The sequence below is a fragment of the Saimiri boliviensis genome, chromosome 11 (assembly GCF_048565385.1).
Source record: "Saimiri boliviensis isolate mSaiBol1 chromosome 11, mSaiBol1.pri, whole genome shotgun sequence".
Classification (NCBI taxonomy): Eukaryota; Metazoa; Chordata; class Mammalia; order Primates; family Cebidae; genus Saimiri; species Saimiri boliviensis.
This window is the reverse complement of record NC_133459.1, coordinates 34,473,589-34,494,917: the sequence shown is the minus strand read 5'-3', so window position 1 is coordinate 34,494,917 and position 21,329 is coordinate 34,473,589. Positions and strand designations below refer to the sequence as shown.

At 42.8% G+C, this 21,329-nt stretch overlaps 1 protein-coding gene across 1 annotated transcript in view; it reads left to right on the top strand.

The window, feature by feature from the left end:
* The first annotated feature begins 355 nt into the window (after positions 1-355).
* The window catches only part of CLSPN (claspin), a 38,676-nt gene continuing 17,702 nt past the window's right edge, over positions 356-21,329 (top strand). Inside the window, exons 1-9 of the mRNA XM_039473998.2 lie at positions 356-489; positions 5,293-5,401; positions 6,223-6,671; positions 7,890-8,051; positions 8,732-8,809; positions 9,143-9,215; positions 10,304-10,412; positions 10,600-11,177; positions 19,761-19,952. Coding sequence (XP_039329932.1) covers positions 466-489; positions 5,293-5,401; positions 6,223-6,671; positions 7,890-8,051; positions 8,732-8,809; positions 9,143-9,215; positions 10,304-10,412; positions 10,600-11,177; positions 19,761-19,952 — 1,774 coding nt within the window. The 5' untranslated portion in view covers positions 356-465. The remainder of the gene's footprint in view (positions 490-5,292; positions 5,402-6,222; positions 6,672-7,889; positions 8,052-8,731; positions 8,810-9,142; positions 9,216-10,303; positions 10,413-10,599; positions 11,178-19,760; positions 19,953-21,329) is intronic.

Below are 21,329 nucleotides of genomic sequence, written 5' to 3'. Positions count from 1 at the left end.
GAATCCCTCTGAAAAGGTTCAGATACAGGACACTCCCAGGTGCCCAGGTACGGTTTGCCGGCTCACTTCTTCCTGGAAGACTCACTCCTCCAATCGCACTTGATGTTTAAGCAAGTGTCAATGGTCAAAGACCACTGCTCGCCTAGTACCTATGGCACCGCATCCCGCGCACCTCCAGGTGGCCCGGGCTCCGCGGCCAAGTTACTACCACCCGCCAACCCAGCCCGAGTTAAATGAGATTGGGCGGCCGGAGGCGCTGCGTGATTGGTGGGTCGGATGAGGGCGGGGCCTCGCTCGAAAGCCCTCTCTGGATTGGTGCAAATTATCGGGGTGGGGCCTCCACTCTGGCTGGGCGGGAAAGCTCGAACAGGGCTGCCGGGCTGGAGACTGTGGTAGCCGCTGCGCTCCGGCTGAGGGAACCACAGACTGCTCCATCCCTGGCGCAGCGCTGTGCAGGCAGGAGTCATGACGGGAGAGGTGGGTTCCGAGGTGAGTTTATGCACACGGTTCTCACCGGGGCTGCGAAGGCCCGGCGCCGAGGGGTTAGGTAGGGCTGGGGTAGACCCGGCAGAGCCGGAGCTCCCGGGCGGTACTACTGCGGCTCCTGGCGTTCGCCGCGCCCGCTCCCGCGGCCTGGCGACTCGGCCAGGTTGGTCTCCGAATGGGCGTCCCGTGCCGCCGTCGGGCTTCCGGTGCTTCGGGCCCCTCCAGGTCTCTGCGGCGCGCGGTGCCTAAAGCTCAGCCCTTCCCTGCCGCCCGCCCAGCCCTTTGGCGCGTTTCCTGCCGCGGAAGCTCCTCCCCTCGGGGTGCCCCGAAAACCAGGACTCTCTGGCCGAACCGGGCCGCCAGGGTGCGGGGCGGGATTCTCGGCAAATAGAGGGCGAGAGTGTTCTGCTAGGGAGCGCCACACGGCTTGGGAGCGGGCCTGGAGGTCATCGGGCGCTGGCCCTGCGCGTTTTCCGACGGGGCCCGGAGTGGGGAAGTCACAGTCGGGGCTCCTGGCTGGTGGCTGGCAGCTCTCTGGTGAAACTGGGCATAATAACATACGTTTCCAGACCTGTGTCCTTTCTGGGGCCGGATTCGGGCAAGGCACTCTCGCCTTAGGAGCAAAATTTAAAGGGGTGCCAAAACCCTCAGTAATCAAATGTAACTCATTATTTCAATGCAATATTTTTAAAAAACCAAAATTAATGCAAAACATTTTATGATTTGATATTGAACAAAATATCAGACGTTTAAACAAAGACAAGATCCGACCAGGCTCTTGCAGGACCCTGCCTCACTCACCTCACCCTAATCCCGCCCCTGGTTCCAATACATTTATTTACAGAAGCGGGCGGCTGACCTCATGAGCCATAGATTGTTGATTTTTATTTATTTTCTTATTTTTGGAGACAGCGTCTCACTGTGTGGCCCAGGCTGGAGTACAGTGGCTCGATCTTGCTCACTGCAACCTCCTCCTCTCAGGTTCAAGTGATTCTCTTGCCTCAGCCTCCCAAGTAGCTCAGATTACAGATGTGTGCCACCATGCCCAGGTAATTTTTTTATTTTTAGTAGAGATGGGGTTTCACCATGTTGGCCATGAAGGCTGGTTTTGAACTCCTGACCTCAGGTGATCTGCCCACCTCGGCCTCTCAAAGTGCTGGGATTACAGACGTGAGCCACCACATATGGCCTCTGTTGATTTGATTTTTTTTTTTTTTTAATTATTGGCAGGGGTCTCATGGAGATTTAATTTTTTTTTTTTTTTTTTTTTTTTTCCTGAGACAAAGTCTCACTCTGTCACCAGGCGCCAGGCTGGAGCGCAGTGGCGCGACCTCAGCTCACTGCAACCTCTGCCTCCCGGGTTCAAGCAATTCTCCCGCCTCAGCCTCCTGAGTAGCTGGGGCTACAGGCGTGCCCCACCATGCCCAGCTAATTTTTTTTGTATTTTTAGTAGAGACGGGGTTTCACCATGTTGGCCAGGATGGTCTCGATCGCTTGACCTCATGATCCGCTCGCCTCTGCCTCCCAAAGTGCTGGGATTACAGGCGTGGGAGATTTATTTTTTTGAAAAATAATTGCATTGATGTGTTATTTATTTTGATTACTGAATTTTTTGAGACCTGACCTCACCCTGTTCCTGGCCCTGCCCTTTGACATTGCTGCAAATTGCATAGAAGAGAATCGTGATTAAAAGCAGCCCTATTCCTTAAGCTGTCTGGTTACCTAAAATTGGTTTCCACATTCACAAACAGAAGTAATAGTTTTACTGCTCTGGATTGTTGAGAGGATCATCAGTGAATACATATTAATTCTCAGCAATCCCAGGGCTTTGGGAGGCCAAGGTGATCGGATTGCTTGAGCTCAAGAGTTCAAAACCAGCCTGCATAAGATACATGGCAAAACTCTGTTTCTACAAAACAAACATACAAAAATTAGCTGGGTGTCGCATACGGTTCCAATTTCTCTGGATGCTGAGGTGAGAGGATCCTTTGGGCCTGGGAGGTCAAGGCTGCAGTGAGCCATGATCCTGCCACTGCACTCCAGCCTGGGCGACATAGTGAGGTGCCGTATCAAAAAAAAAAAAAAAAATTGAATACCAAAAATTCAAATCAATTTAATAATTTTTTGAGAAGCCACTAGGGTGAGGCCTTGTGCCCTGTTACATTACTGAAGCTCATATTTCTCCCTTTATTAATAAGTTGATTCAGAGCCTAAAGAACATAAAGGAGGTAGACTTGGCATTTAGGGTAGCTTGGTCACCAACTGATCAAGTCACCTAACATAACCCTGCTCCTTAAATTTTTATTTGTGACTTTTTATACTGTCTTATTTTCAAATCTATACAAACATGGAAAAGCTGGTATAATGAACCCATCACCTTACTTTGACTTCAGTTTTGAGTATCTCTCATCTGAAATGCTTGGGACCAGAAGGGTTTTGAATTTCAGATTTATTTTGGATTTTGGAATATATGCATACACATAATGATATGTCTTAGGGGAGGGACCCAAGTCTAAAAAATGAAATTCAGTTATATTTCATATACACTTTATACACATAGTCTGAAGGTAATTTTATACAGTATTTTAAAATAACTTTGTGCATGAAACAAAGATTTTACTTCAACCCATCATAGGAGATGAGGTGTGGAATTTTCAACCTAGTGGCATCATGTCAGTGCTCAAATGTTTTGGATTTGGGAGATTTCAGATTTTCAGATTAGAGATGTTCAACCTGTATTATCAAATCATGACCAGTCTTGTTTCATTTATACCCCTACCCATTTTTCCTCTCACTGGATTATTTGGAAGAAAGTCCCAGATACCATACTATTTTAACCACAAATATTTTAGCGTGCATATCTAAAAGACAAGGGCTTTCCATAAAAGATAACTACAATATTATTACCACACCTAAGAAGTATCTAGTCAGTGTTTAGATTTATTTGAGTCATAGATATTTCATTTATTTTTATATGCCACTTTAGCATAATTTTTTTATATTTTTCATTTTTTGAATCACCCAAAGTTGGCATATTGCAATTGTTTATATTAATATATATGTGTATATATACACATATATGTATATATTTTAAGATATACATAAATATATGAAACATACATATATGTATGTAGAAGTATACATTACATACATGCATATAGAAATATATGTGTATATATATAACTATAGAAATATACCTATGTACACAGATACATACATTCACTTGTGTATCTCTTGTGTATCAACTTTCTTTATGGGTCCCTCTCCCTCTCTTTTTTTTCTTTACAATATATTGTTAAACTGGCTGGGCAGGGTAGCTCATGTCTGTAATCCCAGCACTTTGGGAGGCCAAGGCTGGTGGATCACCTGAGGTCAGGAGTTCAAAACTGGTCTGGCCAACATGGTGAAACCTCATCTCTACTAAAATACAAAAAATTAGCTGGGTGTGTTGGTGCATGCCTGTAATCCCAGCTGAGATTGTGCCACTGTACTACAGCCTGGGTGACAGAGTGAGACTTCATCTCAAAAAAAGAAAGAAAGAAATTAAAAAGAAAGAAATCACCCAGTTTGACTTGTGGAGTTTCCCACATCTAGATTGCATCTCTGTGGTGTTATTCAACATGTTCCCCTATTCCCTCTAGTTCCTGTAAATAGGTAGTTAGATCTAGAGACTTGATAGGATTCAGAGTTGATTGTTTTGTCAGGAATACTTTATAGCTAGCATTGGGTACTTCTATTGGGCAGCACATAATGTCTGGTTGTTTCTCTTTTGATGATGTTAGCAGCCATTAATGATAATTGCCTAGGTCTGTTGTTTAATAATTGAGGGTTGATAAAATTGTGATAATCTAATTCTATTATTTCTTCATTGATTAGGATATTTCTTTAATCAATGAGAAACTTTCCCTTATCAGTCATTTGGATATTTTGGGGAACAGTTCACACAGAGAAATCATAATAAATGCTTGATCTTTTCTTTTTTTTTCTTTTTTTTTTTTGAGACGGAGTTTCGCTCTTGTTACCCAGGCTAGAGTGCAATGGCGTAATCTCGGCTCACCGCAACCTCCGCCTCCTGGGTTCAGGCAATTCTCCTGCCTCAGCCTCCTGAGTAGCTTGGATTACAGGCACGTGCCACCATGCCCAGCTACTTTTTTGTATTTTTAGTAGAGACGGGGTTTCACCATGTTGACCAGGATGGTCTCGATCTCTTGACCTTGTGATCCACCCGCCTCAGCCTCCCAAAGTGCTGGGATACAGACTTGAGCCATTTTTTTTTTTTTTTTTTAAGACAGAGTTTCGCTCTTGTTACCCAGGCTGGAGTGCAATGGCTCAATCTCGGCTCACTGCAACCTCCGCCTCCTGGGTTCAAGCAATTCTCCTGCCTCAGCCTCCTGAGTAGCTGGGACTACAGGCACTCACCACCATGCCCAGCTAATTTTTTTTTGTATTTTTAGTAGAGACGAGGTTTCACCATGTTGACCAGGACGGTCTCGATCTCTTGACCTCGTGATCCACCCACCTCGGCCTCCCAAAGTGCTGGGATTACAGGTGTGAGCCACCGCACCCGGCGATCTTTTCTTTTTTTTTTTTTTTAATCATTCCTCAAAAAGTTGGCTTTGTTATCATCCTTCAAAGGTGAAAAATGAGTTTGTTGTCCAGTAATTCTAAATGTCATCCTTCAAGGAACCATTGTATTTGATTCTTTCCTTAGTTCAGGTTGATGATCCCATGATGATTTATGTGTCATTATGTACTTGAAGCTTTCGGTTACCTGCTGGTTAACACAAAGTAATTGTCATTTTCTAGGTTCACCTAGAAATCAACAATCCAAAAGTCATTTCACAAGAGGAAGCAGATAGTCCTTCAGATAGTGGACAGGGCAGCTATGAAACAATTGGACCCTTGAGTGAAGGAGGTTTGTAATAGTATTTTCATTTTTAGGAATAGGATGCCAGAGCCTTGGTTGTAAGTAGATTGGATTAATTTCATTATTCTCTTGATTTATTACATTATTAATGCCCCTTCCTTATTGTATGTTTTACTATAAAAGCAAAATAACAGTGCCTGTACCTTTTTGAAACTACGAATTTCTTTTATATTGTTGAATGTCTAATAGCTAACACATTGCCTGGTTAACTGCATTCATCCTATAATAAAAGGAATTCTAACACCTGCCAGAGGATTAGAACAATTTTACACATTAAAATTACATTTCTCGGATGGCCAGGCACGGTGGCTCAAGCCTGTAATCCCAACACTTTGGGAGGCCGAGGCAGGTGAATCATGAGGTCAAGAGATTGAGACCATCCCGGTCAACATGGTGAAACCCCGTCTCTACTAAAAATACAAAAAATTAGCTGGGCATGGTGGCGCGTGCCTGTAATCCCAGCCTCTCAGGAGGCTGAGGCAGGAGAATTGCCTGAACTCAGGAGGCGGAGGTTGCAGTGAGCCGAGATCGTGCCATTGCACTCTAGCCTGGGTAACAAGAGTGAAACTCCGTCTCAAAAAAAAAAAAGTTAAAAAAAGTTACATTTCTCAGTAAGAGACATTTTTTTCAGGGAAAATGTTTTTCAAAATGTATTTTTAGATTTGCTTTGCTACAATCAGTTCTTAATAGTAGTTACATAATTTCACAATGTAATATATCACTTGTATAACTAAATATATTTTTGAGGAGTAGTGGGATTAGGAGAAAGATCAAATGATTATATAATTTGAAAAAAATGTTTCCTTCAGATTCAGATGAAGAGATATTTGTAAGTAAGAAGTTGAAAAACAGGAAGGTTCTACAAGACAGTGATTCTGAAACAGAGGACACAAATGCCTTTCCGGAGAAAACTACCTATGACAGTGCTGAGGAGGAAAATAAAGAGAATTTATATGCTGGGAAAAATACAAAAATCAAAAGGATTTACAAAACTCTGGCAGATAGTGATGAAAGTCACATGGAGAAGTCTTTATATCAGGAAAATCTTGAAGCTCAAGTGAAACCTTGTTTAGAGTTGAGTCTTCATTCTGGAAACTCTATGGACTTTACCACTGACAGAAAGAATTCCAAAAAGCAGACACATGATAAAGCAGGAACTGCAGGAAAAGCAAAAGTAAAATCAAAAAGAAGACTTGAGAAAGAGGAGAGAAAAATGGAAAAAATTAGACAGCTAAAAAAGAAGGAAACAAAAAATCAGGTACATTTTAAAGAATAATTTGCTATTGCTCAGATAGATTAACATTTTAGAAGTGGTTGCTGTTAGTACTTGAGGTTGTTTCTACTCTCCAAATATTGCTTTGAATTGGCTATTTTGTGTTGAGAATAGGGTATGTGATTTAAAATAACTGGTCTTGGCCGGGCGCGGTGGCTCAAGCCTGTAATCCCAGCACTTTGGGAGGCCGAGGCGGGTGGATCACAAGGTCGAGAGATCGAGACCATCCTGGTCAACATGGTGAAACCCCGTCTCTACTAAAAATACAAAAAACTAGCTGGGCGTGGTGGCGCGTGCCTGTAATCCCAGCTACTCAGGAGGCTGAGGCAGGAGAATTGCCTGAACCCAGGAGGCGGAGGTTGCGGTGAGCCAAGATCGCACCATTGCACTCCAGCCTGGAAAGAGCGAAACTCCATCTCAAAAAAAAAAAAAATAAATAAATAACTGGTCTTGGCCAGGTGCAGTGGCGCATGCTTCTAATCCCAGTACTTTGGGAGGCCGAGGCCAGAGGTTCACTTAAGCCCAGGAGTTCAAGACCAGCCTAGGCAATAGCGTGAGATCCTGCCTCTACAAAAAATTTAAAAATTAGCTGGGTGTGATGGCTGTAGTCCCAGTTACTTGGGAGGTTGAGGTAGAAGAATCACTAGAGCCCAGGAGGTTGAGGCTACAATGAGCTGTAATTGTACCATTGCACTCCAGCCTGGACGACAAAGTGAGACCTTGTCTCAAACAACAACAAAAACTTATTGGTCTTAATTCTGTATTTTGGATATACAGAGGACATTTCCAAATAAATAGGTTTCTGATTTTCTTTATGAGCCCATGGAGTAATTCTTTGCTGCCTCTGATCTGATGGAAGTTAACTTTGAAAGAAGGCTTTTTTGTACATCTATCAGTCAGAAGTCTTGTTTGCTAACTAGAAAAACCATCCTTGAATTTATAAACTAATTGCTTAATAGGTATTTGACTTTTCTTTAAAAAAAAAAAAGTTGATTAAGTTAGTTTTGGACAGTTGCATAAAATCACCACTTGGACTTCAAAGGATAAATGTGAGTTACAAACCAGTGAGAATGTTCTAGATTTTATATGCTTGTCTGTTGATGAAACATAGGCTTTTTCTGGCCTGATCCAAACTGCTATATGATGTTGTGAAATAGTGGATTTTGAAATGATTGGATTGTTTTTTGTTTATATGTTACCTAGGAAGATGATGTAGAACAGCCATTTAATGACAGTAGCTGTCTTCTTGTGGATAAAGACCTTTTTGAAACTGGGTTGGAGGATGAAAATAACTCTCCATTGGAAGATGAAGAATCATTAGAATCAATAAGAGCAGCCGTGAAAAACAAAGTAAAAAAGCACAAGGCAAGTAAAGCATGATTGCAGTAAGAGTTAAGCAACTGTTTCTGACGTTCACTATATTTTTAATTTACTGTTGTAACCTTAATTTTTTTTTTAACTGAAGAAAAACATGTGTCAATTGATTTAAGTTTTTCAGCTGTTAATTTTGGAAACTTGCAGTACGAGTGATAGACATGCTAACTTCTTTGGAAACTAGCACTTTGTTATTACCCTTTTAGGAATGTTGGGGAAAAAAAAGTAAGATACTTGATGGTGTAGCAAGATGCAGATAAATAATGGGGAAGAGAGATAAATTTTGCAATCCTATGACCTTTGAGAAATAAACTCTATAGGGTTTCAGGAAGGGTATCAAAAAGAGGCATCAGTCAAAACATTGTCCCAAGTGTTTGGAAGCAAAATTTTTCTTTCTAAGATTTTCTTTAGCTTCCTGGGAGTCATTATCCCTCTTTAGGGAAAGATGTAAGCAGAGGTAAAAGAAATAAGGGTCCAAACTCCATTTGAGATATCTAATTTGTTTTCCAAGCATAATAGAATGCTGTGTGTTTAATAATTTCTATTTGATGATTATTGATTTATTAATGTAGCATGATGTGTTGTTGGACTACAAAAGTAGTCTTTAACTAAAGCATCCTCTTATTTGAATTTTGTTTTTATCTTAATAATCAACCTGCCATTTCTTTTAGAAAAAAGAACCATCTTTGGGGAGTGGGGTCCATTCATTTGAGGAAGAAAGTGAGTTATCAAAAGGAACCATGAGGAAGGTGAGGTAAAGCCCTGTATATTAGTCACATTGATCTCTTCACACAGGAGATTATCGGCTTCTCAGGGATAAATATGTTATTTGGTTATCATGTTTTTCTGTTACCCATCATATTGCTTTGAACATAGTACGAGCACAAATATGAAATGGATTGAACGAGTTCTCTGAGACTTGGGAATAAGTGAGTTCCTTGAGTCTATACTGCATTTAGGCTTACTTGTGCTTACTATTTCCTCTCCTCTTTTCTTGGAGAGAGCAAACTCTTGAGAGATGAATATTTATCTTTCTGGATATTCATATAATTAATGTAGTCTCACTGTTTGTTTTCTTTAAGGAAAGAAAGGCAGCCAAGTTAAGTAAAGAAGCATTAAAACAACTGCATAGTGAGACTCAGCGCCTTATTCGAGGTAATGCAACTCAGTAAACTTTGAGGGAAAGTCACAGTATTTCTTTGTAAGCTCAACTTGGAGACTTATTTTTTTTTTAACACTTCTAATGTGAACTCAGGTTATAATATCAAGTTTAGAATTGATCTTGGTGAATGGCCGTTGTTCTAAAGCCCTTGGAACATTGGTATAAACTGAAGAAATTTTCAGAACTGTAGTGGAAGTAAGGAGGTCTTTTTTTTTTTTTTTTTTGAGACGGAGTCTCGCACTGTCACCCAGGCTGTAGTGCAGTGGCACCGTCTCGGCTCACTGCAATCTCCGCCTCCTGGGTTCAAGCAATTCTGCTTCAGCCTCCTGAGTAGCTGGGACTACAAGCATGCACCACCACTCCCAGCTAATTTTTTTGTATTTTTGGTAGAAACGGGGTTTCACCATGTTGGCCAGGATGGTTTCAATCTCCTGACCTTATGATCGTCCCACCTCGGCCTCCCAAAGTGCTGGGATTACAGGTGTGAGCCACCGCACCCGGCCAGAGGAAATTTTTTAATGGCTGTCTGTGGACTGACTGTGTCAGGATTCTTTTGAGAGGTAGTAATCCCCGCTTAGTCGCAGTTTTGGTTACCTGTGGTCAGCCATGGACCATGGAATTTTAAAATATCATCCCTTTGTCCAGTGTATCATGCCCTATATGCTACCTGCCTGTTAGTAGCCCTCTCAGTCATCAGATCAAAAAAAACCCTGCATGGTTCTGTACTATCCGCAGTTTCAGGCATCCACTGCAGATCTTGGAATGTATCCCTGTGGATAAGGGGGGTGGGGGGCTACTGTATATACATTTTTAGGCTCCAAAGAGATTCTGATTCAGTAGTTTGAAATGGGATCCAAGAATCTGTATTTGTAAAACACTTCCTGGATCATTTTGATTTCACAGCTAGGTTTAAAAGCCACTGGTCTTTGAGGAGTTCTTTTGTACTTAGCTCTTGCCTTTGTTCAAGGGGAGTTTTCTATTTCTAGTGATGGCTTTGGTTATTATGTTTGGTTAACTGAAGATGTAGTGACATCTTAGAATATACAGTATATATGTTTGCTTGTTTTATTTCCTCTTATAGAGTCCGCACTTAATCTTCCATATCATATGCCTGAGAATAAAACCATTCATGATTTCTTCAAACGTAAACCTCGGCCCACTTGCCAGGGAAATGCCATGGCACTATTGAAGTAAGAACCCTCTTTCCTTATGATTATAATTTTCATGAACTTTCAGTTTTGTAGCAAACATATGGGATAAAAAGTTTAGATTTCTCACTCCCTTAAAACTGATTTAACTGATTTATTATATGGTAAGGGATGAGAATGTTTCACATTTAGGATAATTTTCAACTCCAGCTCATTTTCTCTTCTCTAGGTCATCTAAATATCAGTCAAGCCGTCACAAAGAAATCATAGACACTGCAAATACTACTGAAATGAACAGTGATCACCATAGTAAAGGTTCTGAGCAGACAACAGGTGCAGAAAATGAAGTGGAAATTAACGCACTCCCTGTGGCTTCAAAGGAAACTTGGATCACTACTGGATCAGATGAGTCTTGCAGGAAGGATTTGGTAGCAAATGAAGAGCGAGAAATTCAGGAGAAACAGAAGCAGAGTGACATTAGATCTTCACCTGGGAATAGCTCAGTGTTGCAACAGGAATCCAACTTCCTTGGGAACAATCACAGTGAGGAATGTCAGGTTGGAGGGCTTGTAGCATTTGAACCTCATGTCCTGGAGGGCAAAGGCCTCTCAAAACCAGAAGAAACAGATGAGAAAGTGGAAGAGCCTGGGCAGCAAAGTAAATCATCAGTAGTTGTGCCCCCTGAAAAAGTGAGACGGTTTACTCTGGATAGACTTAAGCAACTGGGAGTAGATGTTTCCATTAAACCACGGCTAGGTGCTGATGAAGATTCCTTTGTGATACTTGATGAACCTAAAACCAACAGAGGTAATCCTTTAAATTGTGAGGAGCCTCCCTGGAGTGATTATCCTGGCAGCTTTTGATTGTTGGCCACTGTTGAGGACAGAGAACACAGGAGAAACCAGTAACCACATGTGATCTTATCCTACATTTGTTCCAGATATGGGCAGAGTCCCTTTTAGAGAAATTTGGCAGGGCATGTAAAAGTAAATGAGTACAGTGAATTTGAGCAGTTAGACAGAAAACATTAGAAACAGACTTTTTAAGGTGTGGTTTTTTTTTTTTTTTTTTGAGACGGAGTTTCGCTCTTGTTACCCAGGCTGGAGTGCAATGGCGCGATCTCGGCTCACCGCAACCTCCGCCTCCTGGGTTCAGGCAATTCTCCTGCCTCAGCCTCCTGAGTAGCTGGGATTACAGGCACGCGCCACCATGCCCAGCTAATTTAGGTGTGGTTTAAGTAGTAGGGGCGACTGCATAAAGGTGGAGAAGGCGAGGGGCTGAAAGTGTGTGATGTGTAAAGAGAAAACTTTGGAAGTTGTGAGAGCTAGAGGGTAAATGGGGCATAGCCTGTAATTTTGAGGGATTTTAAGAGTATTAGAGTGGCTGCTGCTGCGCGTTGTCATGAGGGCCAGCCCAGGGCTGTTAGGTTAAGTTGTTTGGATAAAAGGGCTACAGGTGGTGGGCCTGGCTCCTGTGTAAGAATCCCAACTGCACAGTCCTGGATTTTAGCAGTGTATAATGAAAAGTGTTGAGACAAGTTGGGGAGAGCTAGGGAGGGAGCAGTTTTTAGAGCTGTTTTTAAGGAGTGAGGAAAGGATTTAGGATTAATAGGGTTGGATAAGTTTTCTTTAGTGAGTTTATACAATGACTTAGAATAGCAAAACCTGGTATCCAGAGGTGAAAGCAGCAACCACATCCTGGAAAGAGAGAAGATGTTGTTTGGTAGATGGGGTTGGGGTTTGGGAAATTAACTGGATACGGTAGGCAGGGAGAGTGTGTGTATGCTGGCAAAAGATTATAACAGATGGGGAAGAAATTTGGTCTTTGGAAGGGGATACATGATACCCCTTTGAGTATAGATGCTGAAGAAGCAGGAAGGTGAATTAAAAGGCCGTGTTGCAATAGATGGGTGATAACAGGCTTATACCTTTTTTTTTTTTTTTTTTTTTGAGACGGAGTTTCGCTCTTGTTACCCAGGCTGGAGTGCAATGGCGCGATCTCAGCTCACCGCAACCTCCGCCTCCCGGGTTCAGGCAATTCTCCTGCCTCAGCCTCCTGAGTAGCTGGGATTACAGGCACGCACCACCATGCCCAGCTAATTTTTTGTATTTTTAGTAGAGACGGGGTTTCACCAAGTTGACCAGGATGGTCTCGATCTCTTGACCTCGTGATCCACCCGCCTTGGCCTCCCAAAGTGCTGGGATTACAGGCTTGAGCCACCGCGCCCGGCCGTGGCTTATACCTTTTAAAGCCTGTTGTGGAATGGGGTACTGGAGCTGGGCGGGGTAAGGGTGGTTAGGTTTTAAGGGGATGATGAGGGGCAAGTGACTCGTAGCAACAGATCGGAAGGCAGTGTTTGACACCCTAGGATTAAGGTAGGGGGACATAAGGGGAGCTATTGAGGGAGGTACGGGTTCGGGGAAGAGGGAGGCAATGAAGTGTGGCCATAGCCCAGGAATAGTTAAGGAGGCAGACAGTTTTGCTAGGATATCTTGACCTAATAGGGTAACTGGACAGGTGGGGATGATTAGGAAAGAATTTGGAAGGAGTGCTGGCCTAACTGACACCAGACTTGGGGAGTTTTGAGAGGCATGGAGGCCTTGCCATCAATTCCCACAACAGTTATGGAGACCAAGGAGACAGGTCCCTGAAAAGAAGGCATTGTGGAGTGGGTGGCCTCCGTGTTGATTAAGAAGGGGATGGACTTACCCTCCACCATAAGAGTTACTCAAAATTCAGTGTCCATGATGGTCCAGGGGGCTTCTGAGATACTTGGGGCAGCATTAGTCTTTAGACGCCAAGCTGAGGATTGGAGCTTCAGGAGCTCTGGGAGCAGCGATGTGAGTCGACTTTCTGTGGGGGCCCTGCACAGATGGGGCAGGGCTTAGGAGGAATCTCGGGCTTTGGGCATTCCTTGGCCCAGTGGCCAGGTTTCCCACACTTGAAGCAAAGTCCAGGAGGGGCGGCTGGATGTGCTGCAGTCTGGGCGCTTTGAAGTCTTTGTGAGCCGGTGGTATGGCTGGGGTTTGTCTTATGGCAGAGGCAAACATCTGTAGTTCTGAGATGCGCTGCTGGTGGGCCGATTTTTCCCTATTATCAAACACCTTGAAGGTGAGGTTGCTTAATTCTTGTTGTGGGGTTTGAGATTTTAATTTCTGTACCTTTTTGTAATGTTAGGGGCTGATTGGGTGATAAAATGCATATTAAGCATTTTTTAGGGGTGAGAGTAGAAGTAAGGATGACATTTAAGTTACTCCAGGTGAAATTATAGGACTGAGTTAAGTATTGGAGGATTTGATGAAAAGGAGCCTAACCAGTGGCCAATTTGGGAAAAGTTGGACAAAGAGAAAGAAATGTGCACCCTACCTGTGCCTTTGGCTCCAGCCACCTGTGGAAGGAGGAATTGTTGGGAAGGGGCAGAGGATGTAGCCACGGGACTAAACTAAGCTGGGCCGAGTATGAGGTAGAGAGGTGACAGGAGAGGCATAAGGAAGTGGGTTGTGGGCAGAGGAAGAGGAGGAAGACTTTGGGGGGTGAGGTTAGGTCCTGGATTAGGGTCTGGTTTGGACAGGTGGGGAGGAGAAAGGTTGGAAGGGTTGATGGACAAGGAGGATTTTGGCTTACTGGCAGAGGAAGAGGGGCAGATAGAAGGGAAGAGAAGGAGTAGAGATTAGGGAGGGATTGATGTGTTAAAAATGCCTGGACGTAGGGAATTTCAGACCATTTGCCCGGGTTGTGACAAATTTTCTAAATCTTGTAAAATAAAGGGGTCGAAGGTGCCATTTTTTGGCCAGTTGGAGCTGTTGTTTAACTTGTATTGTGGCCATGCAGTATTTCAGAAGATGATGAGACGGTTGAGTTTTTAGGTCAGGAGACAGTTGAAGAGGCTTGAGGTTTTTTAGAACACCGGCCAGCGGAGAGAAGGGAGGGATAGAGGATGGATGATTGCCCATGGTTCTGGAAAGGCAGCAGAGACAAGGAAAATGGGCAGCAACCCAGCCACTTTTGTCTTTTCCTTTCCTCTTCCTCCTCATGAAACCAAAAGAGGGAGGAAGTGGAAAGGGAAAGACAAAAGAATGGGAAAGCAAAAAAGAGAAACTGCTTACCAAAAGAGCCGGTGGTGTGCGTCTGTGGGCAGGTCTGATGACCCCAGGTTCATAGGTAGATCTCTTCATGGAGGGAGCACAAGAACAGGGACGGGCGTTTGGTCTCCCATAGGAGTTCCCCTGTCCCGGTTTTTGGCACCAAATATTAAAAATGTGGGCTTTGAATGAAGAGACCCTCCCCCAAACAGGCTTTGTGTGAGCAACATGGCTATTTATTCACCTGGGTGGAGGTGGGCTAAGGCAGAAAAGGGCATAGCAAAGGGCAGTGGGATAGGAGTTGGTTTTATAGGTTTGGGGTGGGCAGTGGAAAGTTACAAAGTAAGAGCAGTTACAGTGGTGGGGATAGGGGCAAGGAGTATACATTATCAGAAGTTCAGTTACAATGGTGGGTGGGATAAGAGTGTTAAAATAACAGTTAAAATGGTAAAGTTGGGTGAGGAACTTGTCTGGGGAAGCTCCACTGGGCCACTAGGGACAATGGCGAACGCAGGTGGCAGGTGGGAGACGATTAGCTGAGGCAAGCAGGACTTCAGACTTTCAGGCTCCAGGCTTGCATATGGAGACCTGACAAGAGGGTCACTTGAGGCCAGGAGTTTAAGGTCATCCTGGGCAGGATATGAAAGCCCATCTAAGAAAGAAAAGAAAAGAAAAAGAGAGAGAGAGAAAGAGGAGGGATGGAAGAAGAGAGAGAGAAAGCAAGCAAGCGAGCAAGCAAGCAAAGGCTTGATTGTGGGCTATGTGAAGATTTGTTGAAATAATGCATGCAAATGGATAAAGAAGCACTCAAAAAGTGGTTGCTGCTTCTACTATTATTATTATTATTATTATTATTTTTTTTGAGACAGAGTTTCGCTCTTGTTACCCAGGCTGGAGTGCAATGGTGCAATCTCGGCTCACCGCAACCTCCGCCTCCTGGGTTCAGGCAATTCTCCTGTCTCAGCCTCCTGAGTAGCTGGGATTACAGGCACGCGCCACCATGCCCAGCTAATTTTTTGTATTTTTAGTAGAGACGGGGTTTCACCATGTTGACCAGGATGGTCTCGATCTCTCGACCTCGTGATCCACCCGCCTCGGCCTCCCAAAGTGCTGGGATTACAAGCTTGAGCCACCGTGCCCGGCCGCTTCTACTATTATTAGTGAAATGGTTCACATCAAGACTTTTTTTTTTTCTTTTGAGATGGAGTTTTACTCACTCTTGTCACCCAGGCTGGAGTGCAATGCTGCGATCTCAGCTCACTGCAACCTCCACCTCCTGGGTTCAAGCAATTCTCCTGCCTGAGCCTCTTAAGTAGCTTGGATTACAGGCCCCCGCCACTACACCCAGCTAATTTTTGTATTTTTACTAGAGGCAGGGTTTTACCGTGTTGACCAGGCTGGTCTCGAACTCCTGATCTGTCTGCTTTGGCCTCCCAAAGTGTTGGGATTACAGGCGTGAGCCACCTCACCTGGCCAAGACTCTTTCATTAAACCAGGTGCAGTCAGTGGTTTATGCCTGTAATCCCAGCACTTTGGGAGGCTGAGGTGGGTGGATCACTTAAGCCCATGAATATACATATATATATATTCTCTTTCATTAAACAGTTTATTGTTGTCAGGTGCTATGTCAGCCACTATATCTGGTATGTAAAATATGCTCAGTGAATCTGTTAATTGAATGGATTGACTTTGGAGTTGGAGAGGATAGAAAGAACACCTTGTCTCAGAGAAAAAAACATACACACACGAGCTTCTCTTTAATTAAACAGTTTATTGGCAGGTGCTATGTCAGTCACTATATCTGGTATGTAAAATATGCTCAGTAAGTCTGTTAATTGAATGGGTTGACTTTGGAAATGGAGAGAAAGAAAGAGATCTGCATGGTGTGTAATGGGAAGATGTGAAAGTCAGTTTGACCAGGGCTGGAAGTTGTGTTGGCAGAGTTAGCAGAACTAGCATAGCTTCATTAGCAAAGAAGCATGAGAGTAAGCTGTTGTCTGGAACACTGAGGGAGAGATTTTGTTATATGGGACTAAAAGTTACCTAAACAGTCCTAGACTGAAAGGAAAGGGAGAAACCTTTTTTGAGTACCAACTATATTAGACACTGGTACATTCTTTATTAGTTATTCGTTGTCTTTCTTAATTCTTATAGCCCCAGGTATTGTTTTGCAAAATGAAGAGACTGAGGCTCAGAGAGGTTTGGTAATTTTTCCAACATTATATTTGGCTTATAAAGGGACCTAGCACAGTGTCTGGCACATGTTAAGCACTTACTTTTTTAACTTGGAACATATTTTCCTTTGGCAATAGTTGACATGGGCCATGTGCGGTGGCTCACGCCTGTAATTCCAGCACTTTGGGAGGCTGAGGTGGGCAGATTACAGGGTCAGGAGTTCAAGACCAACCTGGCCAACATAGTGAAACCCCATCTCTACTAAAAATACAAAAATTAACTGGGCATGGTGGTGTGTGCCTATAATCCCAGCTACTCTGGAGGCTGAGGCAAGAAAATTGCTTGAACCGGGACCCGAGAGGCAGAGGTTGCAGTGAGCCAAGATTGCGCCACTGTTCTCCAGCCTGGGCTACAGAGCAAGACTCCATCTCAAAAAAAAAAATTAGTCAGGCATGGTGATGCACACTTGCAGTCCCAGCTATTTGGGAGGCTGAGGCAGAAGAATCGCTTGAACCTCGGCAGCAGAGATTGCAGTGAGCCTAGATCACACCACTGCTACACTCCAGCCTGGGTGACAGAGCAAGACTCCGTCTCAAAGAGAGAGAGAAAGAGAGAGAGAGAGAAAGAATTGACATGAAATTTGAGTTTTCAGACCAGCCATAATATACATGAAGTCAGAATCAATATTCATTCATTCATGCAATAAACTTTTATTTAGCACTGTGTTGGGTGCTGTGTATACAGGTAAAACACTCCCTGCTCTCAAAGAAATTAAAGTGTAATAGGTGTGACAGGCAGGCAAACAGACCATTACAGTACTGGATGGTCAGTGCTATGATCAACGTATGTAGATGAGGGTGCATTGGGAAGCAAGAGGAAGGGTACCTTACTTGGAGCCTAGAAATCAGGGAAGTTTCTGAAAGGAGCTCAGTAGAGATACTAAGGCAGGGGGGTGAGGGAGGGGTTTTTTGGTGGAGGAGTTGGACCTGTGAATGTGAGAGACAATAGAAAGCACAGGGTGTTCTGGCTGACTGAAGTGAAGATAGCAAGGACATTGGTCATCAAAGCCCAGATCATTCAGGATTTTTATGCCGTGCTAGGAGCTTGGACTTTAGCTCTTTGTAAGTAGAGGACCATTGAAAGGTTTTCAGCAAAGGAAATGTTCAGTCAGATACTCATTTTAGGAGGTTAAATCTGGTAGCTGGTGTGCTGGATGCATTGGAAGGGGTTAAAAACAGTGGGAACAGCTCAGTTTCCTTACCTCATGTAGAATAAGGTTTCCATGAGAAAATGCATATAAATTTAAATTTTGTGATGTCAGAAATACATAACTTCTGTTGCTTGCAATAGCATATGGAATAATTTCTACCTCTAATTCCTCTGCTTTCTGGACAAGAGCAATGTGAATGAGCAGTTCTCATGCTGCTGGTAGAGACAAACTAGGGCAGAGACTTTTCACTTAAGAAAGGAGATGAGAGGTGATGGACTAATGGAGACTAATGGAGGGAGAGGAACTTGAACAGGAATTTTAGGATGAAGACAGTGATGGTTGTGTCATGTAATAAAGGCCAAAGAAAGTGGTTGATCCAATGGGCTGGGGGAGGAAGAGCTTTGAGGATCCTAGCTTTCTCCAGTTATGAAATGAAGGTACCTCTTGCCTCACTGCTATTTTAAGTCCCAGGTAATCTTCCCACCCAACCATTTCGTTTACTCTATTATTACCCATAATAATCTGCCTATTTCTGTTTCCCTTTTCCCTGCCACCACCTGTTGCTTTCAACTTTACTAAACCACTGCAAAATAGGCAGACTTAACAGCTTGTCTCTTTACTCTTTTGTTTGCCATGTAAACATACCATCCTTTAGAGTTGGGTTTTTGCTGCTGATAATGTTGGGGACCTCAGGATAAAAAGATTTCCTTCATTTTTCTATTTTTCTAGTAAGACATTCTAGGGGGAAAAAAATCTAGATTCTAGTCACAAAAATACTGAAGTATGATTTGAGTGCATTTTAAAAAATTAACCAAAATTTCATGCTTATAGTCCCAGCACTTTGGGAAACTGAGGTGGGAAGATTGCTTTGAGGCCAGGCGTTTGAGACTAGCTAGGGCAACATAGCGAGTTCTTGTCTCTACAAAAAAATTAAAAAGCCAGGTGTGGTGATATGCACCTGTAGTCCTAGCTGCTTGGGAGGCTGAGGTAGAAGGAATGCTTAAACCCAGGAGGTCAAGGTTGCAGTGAGCTGTGACTGTACCATTGCACTCCAGCCTGAGCAATAGAGCAAGACCCTGTCTCTAAAAAGAAAAATGAAAAGTGGCTGGGTATGGTGGCTCATACCTGTAACCCTAGCACTTTGGGAGGCTGAGGAGGGTGGATCACTTAAGTCTAGGAGTTCAAGACCAGCCTGGGCAACACGGCAAAAACCTGCCTCTAAAGAAATACAAAACTTGGCTGGGTGTGGTGGCTCACACCTGTACTTTGGGAGGCTGAGGTGGACAGATCACCTGAGGTCAGGAGTTCAAGACCAGCCTGGGCAACATGGTGAAACCCCGTCGCTACTAAAAATAGAAAAAAATTAGCTGGGCATAGTGGCGCTCTCCTGTAATCTCAGCTACTCAGGAGGCTGAGGCAGGAGAATCACTTGAACCTGGGAGATGGAGGTTGCAGTGAGCTGAGATCGCATCACTGCACTCCAGTCTGGGCCACAGAATGAGACTCCGTCTCAAAACACAAACAACAACAAATAGGGAATTTTAAAAAGGAGACTAAAACCCATGCAAAATTAAGCCCTTGAATAGTTGAGATTTGTAACATTTTTTTCCTACCAGTTTAATACTTTTAAAGAATTTGTAAAGAATGTTCAAGAGAATTGCACATATTTGGAAATTTCAGGTATAAATTTCTGTCTTAAAAGTGATTTTTGAAACATTGAGGAAGAATTGTTGAAACAGTCCATTAGTTTGGGTTAAGACGTATGAATTTGACTCAGGAGTTAGTAGCAAGGGATTTTTTTATTTCTTTTTGTTTGTGGTTTTCCTCATCATTGTTCAGCTAAAAAAAAACTTAGCTAATAAGTCTTAAAGGAAAGAGTTCTGAGCATGGCAAACTGACACACCGGTTGGTATTTGGCTTTAGAACTGGAAGCCTTGAAGCAGCGTTTCTGGAAGCATGCTAATCCAGCAGCCAAACCCAGGGCTGGTCATACAGTGAATGTGAACGTCATAGTGAAAGACGTGGGCACTGATGGAAAGGAAGAGCTAAAAGCAGATGTGGTATCTGTGACTTTGGCACCTAAGAAGTTGGAAGGAGCAAGCCACACAAAACCAGGTATTTGAGCCCACAGGTTTTGTTTTTTGGTTTTTGCTTTGTATTCTAGCAGATCTTCATGGCTATTGAAAACCTTATAATAAAAAGTTGTAGTATATTTTTCCTTCGAGACTTTGGACAGGAGTATCTCTGGCATGATTCACGTGTAGCACATATAGAGGTGTGGAGTGGACAAGCTGGCTTTATTTTTTAAAATATCATTTGTCTTATAAAAAATAATAAATATTATAGAAAAATATATAGAATAAACAAAAAACTTAATCTATCAGAGACAGGTTCTATAACCATATTATGTATCATTTAAACTCTCTTCTTTTCACATATGTATATGTATTTAAAGAAAAACAGGGCCAGGTGCAGTGGCTCACACCTATAGTCCTAGAACTTTGGAAGGCCAAAGCAGGAGGATCACTTGAGCTCAGGAGTTGGAGACCAACCTGGGCAACACAGTGAGCCCTCATCTCTACCAAAAAAAAAAAAAAAAAAAATTATCTAGGCATGGTGGCATGCACATGTGGCCCCAGATACTTGGGAGGCTGAGACGGGAGGATAACTTGAGCCAGGAGGTTGAGGTTGCAATGAATCATGATTGTGGCACTGCACTTCAGCCTAGGTGACAGAGAGAGACCCTGTCTCAAAAAACCCAAAACAAAACAACCCACCTAATAATGTGATCATAACATGCATTCTTCTTTGTAATCTGCTTTTTGTTTTAAAACTGTATTAAGGACAGCTCTCACCCCCACCTTGAAATCATGAGTAATGTATCACATGAAAAACAATTTTAAACACTGAAAAAAAAGATATTAAATGAAAAATTAGTCTTCCCAAAGATAACTATTAACAATTTCTTGTGTGTCCTTATAGGAGTATTTTATCCATGTACCATTTTTTGTGAATGTGTGTACCATTGAACATTTACTTCCTGTCAGGCATTGCTCTAGGTGCTTTATATGTTTTATCTCATTTAATCCTTACAACGCTATGAGGTAAATAACATTAGTATCTTTATTTTGTATATGAAGAAACTGATATGCAGAGCACTTAAGCCATTTGCTCAAGTTTACACAGCTAATAAATGGTAGGACCAGTGGTCTAATCCAGACCACCTAACTCCAGAGCTCAGATCCACCTTATGTTGTTTTTGAGGCTTTTTTTAAATGACCACATAATATTCCATTGACTGAATACAGCATGACTCATTAAACCATACTCCTATTGATGGATGTCTTGTTTGTTCCAGTTTTTGCTATTGCATACCAGTGTTACATGATAGTACCAGATACACGTTGGTATATTAGTTGCAAAATTCCTTATAGTAGAATTGTTGTTATATATATATCACATTCTGATATATGTCATCCAGTTGTCTTTCAG